Raw genomic sequence first — 7,567 nt, 5'->3', positions numbered from 1 at the left:
GTAATCTTTTCCCTCCAATGTTGAAGGGCAACAGGGAATTTTCACTACAAGAAACAACAAATTCAAGACAGAGATCATGCAATACAACAAATGAGGCATCCCAAGCTTCAAACTTCTTCGGCAGCCTCTTCAGACTTAAGTGCATATAATCCAATCAGCCTCCCAGCAGCCCGTATACTCAAGACAACATGGGAAAGCAACGACAACCAACTAAGATGAACCGTCAGTCTTGCCATCTGGAATCACAAGATTGAGCACAGACATCTGTTCTCTGGGGAATCAGCCAGTTGTTTTTCTGTACCAAATAAGACATCATGTTAGTATTAGACAGATTTTGGGCAAGAACTAGCATTTTGTGTCTAGCATTCATCATCTCTGAGCATTTTGTGTTCAAATACTAAGAAAGAAAGCAGATGCATTGCCTACTCGGTTTGGATATTGAAGGGTTTCCTAAATGGTTCATACAATGAAAGGATTCTCATGCGTTGGGAATCTTACAACATTATATGTGGCAGCTTTGTGGAGGCTAAAAAGATGTTCATGTGCTCAAACGTCACTCTTCACCTACATTAATTAAGATCTTCAGATTGAAATAGTTCAGTGCAATACAAAACAGAACCATTGCTCCCCCTTGTATCTCAAAAAGATTAAAGTTATTTTGTGTCATTTCATATTCAGTGGCAGACATGCCAGAGCAGCCATATATGGTGGAATACAGTGATGTGGACGGCAACATCACATATGTAGCTATTGTACAGGGTCTACTTGATGGGCAGTGGTGAAGGGAGTATTTTTTGTACGGAACAATCATAAAGGATACAATGTAGACGTTTCTCTGGATCACATGTGGTGCCCCTTGCTTTAAGAGGTGGGCGGAGGGGTAGAATATCCTTGTAAACTAGTGGTGGAGGGTTGAAAGAACAGCCTCCCGGACAAGATTCCAAGACAACCCAACTCGGAAAGATAACCCAAAAAATGACTGAAAACTCAAACTCCTCAGAATAACACGAAACTCTAGGAAACAGTAGTTAATAAGAAGAGTAAGAACTCAAAAAATGGGAATGATCCGATGAGTGGTTTGGGAGTAATTTGAAAAACCGCGATCTCACGGGCAGAGCACACTGAGATGGAAAAACTGAAATTAAACTCAATCCAACCAATGGTTTGAGCAACTTGGATGAGACATCAATCCCACTAGATTAATTCAAATCCCAAAATGATAGCAATCTAATGGCTGGATTAGAATTAATTTAGACAACTCTAAATCTGAAACATGAGAAACAGCAGCATATGGTGAATTTTAAGTAACCTCAGGCTCAGAACCAGGGCTCAGAACAACCCAATACCCAGGTCGAGTTCAAGTTCTGGGACCTCCTTTAAATCCCCAAAAGTAGGGCCAGGTCTGATTAACAGATTAACTAGAAGTTACAAATCTTTATAGGCTGATAGGAACAGAAACAGGGGATCCACAGGTCACAATAAAGCTATTTAAAGAGATTAAGTTAGGTTTCTTATGACCAACCAAAATCACAGATCTGAAAGTAAGAATGAATCAAAACAGAGATTAAAATTTGAAGAACAGAAGTGATAATCGAATCAGTACCTGAACTATTAACAGAGTATGAAATAAGAAGAATAAACCAGGTTTCTCACCCTATGATCCAGACCAGAATCCCTCTCTGTCTGTAATGGTTTCTCACCTTTGAATCCCTCAGTTATGTTGCAAAGCAAACAAATTTTAAATTCATCAATCATTGGTCTGAGCCTTGGCTCTTACATTGTTGAAATAGAAACAAAACAGTACGAAGAGTATTCTGAATAGGAATTTCAAATCCTAACCAAACTTCCTAACCCAACTATGATTAAAACATAGCTTAAAAATATACTTAAAACTAGGAAATAAACAACAACTAATTAATATTCTAATTAAGCCCCAGGTAGTCTGAAATAGGCCCACAATTTGGCCTGGACAGAACCTAGCCGAGCTAGGTAGGAGATGGATTCCTTTTCTTCCTCTTCCTTCAGACATAAGTCCTTAGGGTCTTCTGTGCATCAACTAGTCTTGGTTCAAGACCTCTCTTCATCTACTGAAAAAAAAAAAAAAACCATTGACCAACGTTCATATAAAAAGTAAGGAGGACCCAAAAGCCCAAGTGGAGAGACCATAAAAAAAAAAGGATGTACCCAGTGCACGAGGCTCCCGCCACTGCGGGGTCTGGGGAGGGTCATAATGTACACACCTTACCCTGCTTTCGCAGAGAGGCTGTTTCCAGACTCGAACCTGTGACCTCTTGGTCACAATGGAGCACCAAAGGTCTTTGGTAACAGATGTCAGGTATATCTTCGAAATAGTTGATCAATCTTGAAAAAAGCTATCATAACCTTTAGACACACCAAGTTTCATTGAAGGAGACACAAATTCATTTTGCTATAAGCAAACAGTTTGACCCAGAGTTGTCACAACGACTGACGACCCAAGGCATTGGAGGGCAGGTAGATGACAAGGCGCCCACCTAGGTGCCCTAGGGCATGCCATATATGACTATATGTAATATATATATATATATATCCCCCCCCCTAACGAGGGTGTCCGGACCTTCGGTCCGACTAGTCCCCCGGGCATACACATACGCTTCTACACACATGCACCGGGTCAGCACCAGATCCTATGAGAACCATAGAAGCCATGGGGCTGGCCCCAAGGGGGGTAAGGGGAGTCAAACTCAGGACGCATATCATATGACTATATGTAATATAGCGATGATAATTTTATACAATTATGTCTAAGGAAAGTGTTCTCTATCTGAGAGTGTTGCCTACGCCACCACTCCCTATGTCTATCTCTCTCCTCACCCAGTTGGGGGCAGATATGTCATTATAGGGGCGAGAAGAGAGATAGACACATGGGACCGTTGGCGTAGGCCTGCTTCCGGACAGAAAACATTTCCCCTTATGTTTATATACAACATAGAAGCTATATCAATGCAAAATGATATAATTATGCCAGTATATCATCATCCTCATCATCTCCATCATTCCTTTTCATCACCATTGCAGGTATTTTATTTTAGTTCCGGACAATATTCTCTACCAGAATTGGTCCTGGCGTGATAGCTTCCTAAGCCACACCAAATAGCCTATGAGTGTTACACCATACTTGGCTGTTAAGAGTGGACATGAAATTTATAATACATAAAAGAAAAAGAGAACTATTCAATTAATAGAATTCTTTAGGCCCAATGGTTTCTGGGATATATTCATGAATATGTTACTTCAGTAACCGAAAGGGGGCAGAAAACTAACTCAACCATCAATCAGGTTTAAGACAGTGGACCCGGAGAAAGCTAGGTCGATAAAGTATTCATTTACACCCCTAATGAGATCTTATGGCTATGATCCAGCTAACAATGACCTGATAGGCTACTAAGGTGGATTTGATTCAAATGGTAAGTTCCAAACACAGCTTAAGTGATATATGTAGTAACAATGAAAGATAATGTGCTCTGTGACGTACCACCATTCTTGTCTGACAATGGAGGGCGCACAACAACATGCATAGTGGTGACTCCGCCTGAAATTTCTCGGACTGGTACTCTACACTGTGCTAGGGTCCTGTTGTTTTCCAATATCTTACCTGCATTGATGAGCTTCAGATCACTTGCCGTTCTTGGACCATTATGTTTGTCTACCAAACAAAAGACATACTTAAGTCAGAGAATTAGACAACCAATAACAAGAAAGTGAAACGGAAGGTGAATGTCAAAAATCACAAAGCAATTTAACTTTTTATTATGTGAATACCATAAATACCATAGTCAAACGGAAACAAAAATTAATTCTTTTTGGGTAGGAAAGCAATCATGAAATAACATCACTGAGTAACAAAGTGAAATCACTTCTGCTGAGATAGCTTACATTTCTGAAGTTCAGACAGTCACTCTGAAGCAACATTTCTTCTGAATATACAATGAAATCCAAATCATCTAAGTCATAAAGTATATTTGGGGTTGGCTACCCCATAGTTTCTAGGCCATCCAGGGCCATGCTATCACTCTGCAATTTTCAGAAAAGAGAATCCCTATCAATCTACGATCTTAAGATTTTTGAGATACCAATGCACTTGAATAGCGACACTGAAAGTTTGAAAGCAAGCAGGGTAGCAGAGCAGATAAACATCTTGAAAAAGGTTGAGATCATGTCAGTGGTTGATACAGAAGAATTGAAAAAATATATATTTATGATAAGCATAACACAAAAGGTGTGAAGTGTGAACTAAAAAGGAAGAACCCAAATGGGAGCCCCTTAAGGGCTATGATGAACAGTGAAATTATGGGTTCAATCCATGAAATAGGAGAGAGAGAGAGAGAGAGAGAGAGATGCAAGGTATATACAAGAAGAGAAAATTAACATGATCCAGATGATTCGGAACCCACTCATTAAAACCTACACAATAACTTCATAAAAGACAAGTTGATCATTGGATTGGATTTTAATATGGTGCACTAAAGATAAAAATTAACAGCGCATGACGTTTGAGATTCACCAATTCCATGCACCCAAGATTAAAAAACAACTTGCCACCACTCTAGGTTAGAGATACCATACAAGAAATATTTGTAATTTTCTGGCATGACACAATAAATTGTTGATTAAGTCAACACAATTTTAAAGGCAGAAAAATGAACCTCTATCAATATCTTTATGGCAGAATACCAAAGCTTTTGAGCAAAAGATTGTTAAAAGATATCCAAATTGGAAACTGTGGAATAGACCAGTGAAAGGAGCCTCGTTATAAAAGCTAAATAGTTTAAAAAATTGAATCCAATTCTGGAACTATCACTCGAAAGAAGATGAAAGAAGGTTATAATCTAGAAGAAAAAAATAAAAAAAGCAAAAGCAGAAAGAGAAAATCCAGAAATATCAATATCCATTGCTGAAAAAAATTAAGGGGTATGCAAAATCTCAACCTTTGGGCCACTGAGCAAGTATGAGTTCCTTCAGAGTTCCTACAGTGGTAGAAGGACTATACTTGTTGGGTCCAATATCTGTTCCATCGAAGAGCCTGAATTTGAGCTCAATCAATTCCTCTTTAGCCATTAAGTAACCTTTAAAGATAATCTCCACCTGAAAATTTTTAATTCACTATTTCCTCCTCCTTTCACATCGCTAAGATTCTACAATAAATTCAAAAAATAATCCCCCCAATGACCTCCTATCATGTTCATCACAGAACACCAATCATCCACAAATTCAATCTTAGATATGAAAACACCAGAGACCAGATAAAGATTTGTGATGCTATGTTATCACCCAGTCATCAAGTGGATTCATAGAAATCCATTACAGGCAAAAAAACACTAACTCTATTACCAGATTTTCTATACAGATACTCCCAGAAAATCCCCCCTTTAAAAGCCTCTCTTGTTCCACAATATCCTCCTTCAACACCAATTTCACATGTCTTACAAGGAAATCCAACCAAAACCCAGATCAAAATCTCCTAAATTCTAAACTAATTAAACATTAAAGATGATGAAAGGAAAAAAAAACCAATGAATATCCATTTAAAGTTGATCCTGAAAGGAAATAACTTTACTCCAAAGATGTATATATCCATATCTAACGAAAACCCAATTGCAGACGCATAAGAAATCCGTAATAATGAAGTGAAAGGAGACACTTTCCAGCTTAACGTGAGCACTAACCTTCTTTTTATTGTTAAAAGTGTTGGCAACTGAACAAGGAACGCCAAATTCGAAAGTGGGGTTTATTTTACTGAAACCCCAGAAAGAAAGAAAATGACATCTCTGCAGTCCAGAGATTCCTTTTCCGGTGGGGAAAACAGCCGATGAACTATATACCGTTACTGGGTTATCACGTAAACTAAAATGGGACCGAGTAGAAGAGAGAATCTCTTCACTCTTGGGTACTGGCGTTCCCCTGGGATTCCTAGACGGTGGAGAAGTTTGAACGTTTTTTATTATTAATCCTGTTAAGTGTAAGTTTGGCCATATCGGCTCGAGCCCTCCCTAGCCTGCCCTGAGGCCAAACACAGCCTGGGCTTGATTTTTCAACCTTGAGGGCGGCGAATTAGGGTTTAAATTTTCAAGCCCTGGGTCAGGGTTGGGCTGGGACAGGGTTGAGGCCTCGGGCTAAGCCCAACCTGGCCCAACCTGGCCATGGCCCGATCCTGTATTAGGTTATGCTTTACAATTTATTGTTTACATTTTACAATTTTTGTTTAGTAACTAATTATTCTTTGTTCATTGGTATTGAGTACCAACAAAACCGGTATGTATCAATCATACCAATACCCTGAACCATGATCTTTACTACAGGATAGGCTAATTGGATCCAGCATAGTACAAAACATATTTGAATAATGAAAACAATCTACATTATAGTTATGGAAGAGGATTCTTTGAGCAACCACATAGGGGGAGCACACCAATGAAGTGCAACAAAATGATATCGTGCATTGAAGGGCAATGCGGTTTGTTTCACATGAAGAGAAGAGATAAGAATAGTAATGCTAGCGTACCCTACCCGGCGGCTCAGAGTACTTTTTCCCAATATTTATTCTAAACTGCAAAAGACCTTTTCCTCACATGAGCTTATGTTTTTCTGAAAGACCAATTCTAGGCACCTCCCTTGTTTTTGTTTAGGTAGTTTTCCCTCCTAAGGGTATGTTTGGTTAGCAAGAAATGGATACAAAAGGAAAAATATATATATTGTAATGTATGGAGTTAACTGCAGGGAATTAGACTGTTCTTAGTTTTGATATTTAATTAATTGAAAGAAAGGGTAAAGATGGAAATAAAGTAATAGAATTTACTCTATTGCATGTAATCACAGGTGACCCACAAGTTAGTACTAACAATTAAATAAATTTAGTGTAGCTTTCAAACAAGTAATACAATATTGAAGCTCAAAACATTAATATGATAAGTGAAACCAATGCATCAATTAAGAGAATTAATTTGTTCAAGTTTTTCAAGTTTTTCAAGTTCCTGCTGCAGATATCAAGTTAGATGATCTTTCTTTCTACTCAACATGACACTGAAGTCATAAATTGTGGCTTGTGACAAAGGTTGGATGTTATATGGCTCAAAAGAAAGCTAAACTAGCCTTCCAAAGTAACCAATGGGATGAATAATGCTGACCCTAAGTGGGTTTAAGATAAAGCCAAAATGATGATGAAGATGATGGACCTAACCATTCCTAACCATTCAATTCATGGACTTCTCATGAAAGTTCTGTAATTAAGTATATGGAACATTAGAAACAATATCAGTGCCACCTGATAGCTATGACTCTTGCTTGGTCTTGATTTTCGGCTAATGTTAGTTTTCCTTTTGAAGAGGGTTCAATTGATTCAACCCCCCCCCCCCCTCCCCCACCAAAACAAAATACAAAAAACAAAACTCTTTCCATAGAAGAGAGGTGTGGGGACATTGGATTTGCTAATTGGTATCATTCCTAAGTAAATATTTCTCCATTCTAGTGTTAGAAAGTTGAATTTTACATCAAAGTTCATGCTTCTTTCACCCAAAGGGGTGGGGGTGGG

The 7,567-nt window shown here is 38.5% G+C and overlaps 1 protein-coding gene across 2 annotated transcripts; it reads right to left on the bottom strand.

The window, feature by feature from the left end:
* LOC122656967 (membrane-anchored ubiquitin-fold protein 3-like) lies at positions 1-5,507 on the bottom strand. 2 transcript variants are annotated; one of them, XM_043851696.1, is made up of 3 exons: positions 4,968-5,507; positions 3,518-3,685; positions 1-295 (listed from the first exon to the last, which is right to left on the bottom strand). In XM_043851696.1, exons 1-3 carry the CDS (start codon positions 5,095-5,097, stop codon positions 243-245), a joined length of 351 nt encoding a protein of 116 aa, XP_043707631.1. In that variant the 5' UTR covers positions 5,098-5,507; the 3' UTR covers positions 1-242. The 2 variants fall into 2 exon arrangements, with proteins under 2 accessions (XP_043707631.1, XP_043707622.1); XM_043851687.1 differs by having other exon boundaries at positions 3,515-3,685; positions 4,968-5,506.
* Positions 5,508-7,567: the final 2,060 nt, after the last annotated feature.

Source organism: Telopea speciosissima, chromosome 1, assembly GCF_018873765.1.
Source record: "Telopea speciosissima isolate NSW1024214 ecotype Mountain lineage chromosome 1, Tspe_v1, whole genome shotgun sequence".
Lineage (NCBI taxonomy): Eukaryota > Viridiplantae > Streptophyta > Magnoliopsida > Proteales > Proteaceae > Telopea > Telopea speciosissima.
This window is presented reverse-complemented; position numbering and strand designations above follow the sequence as displayed.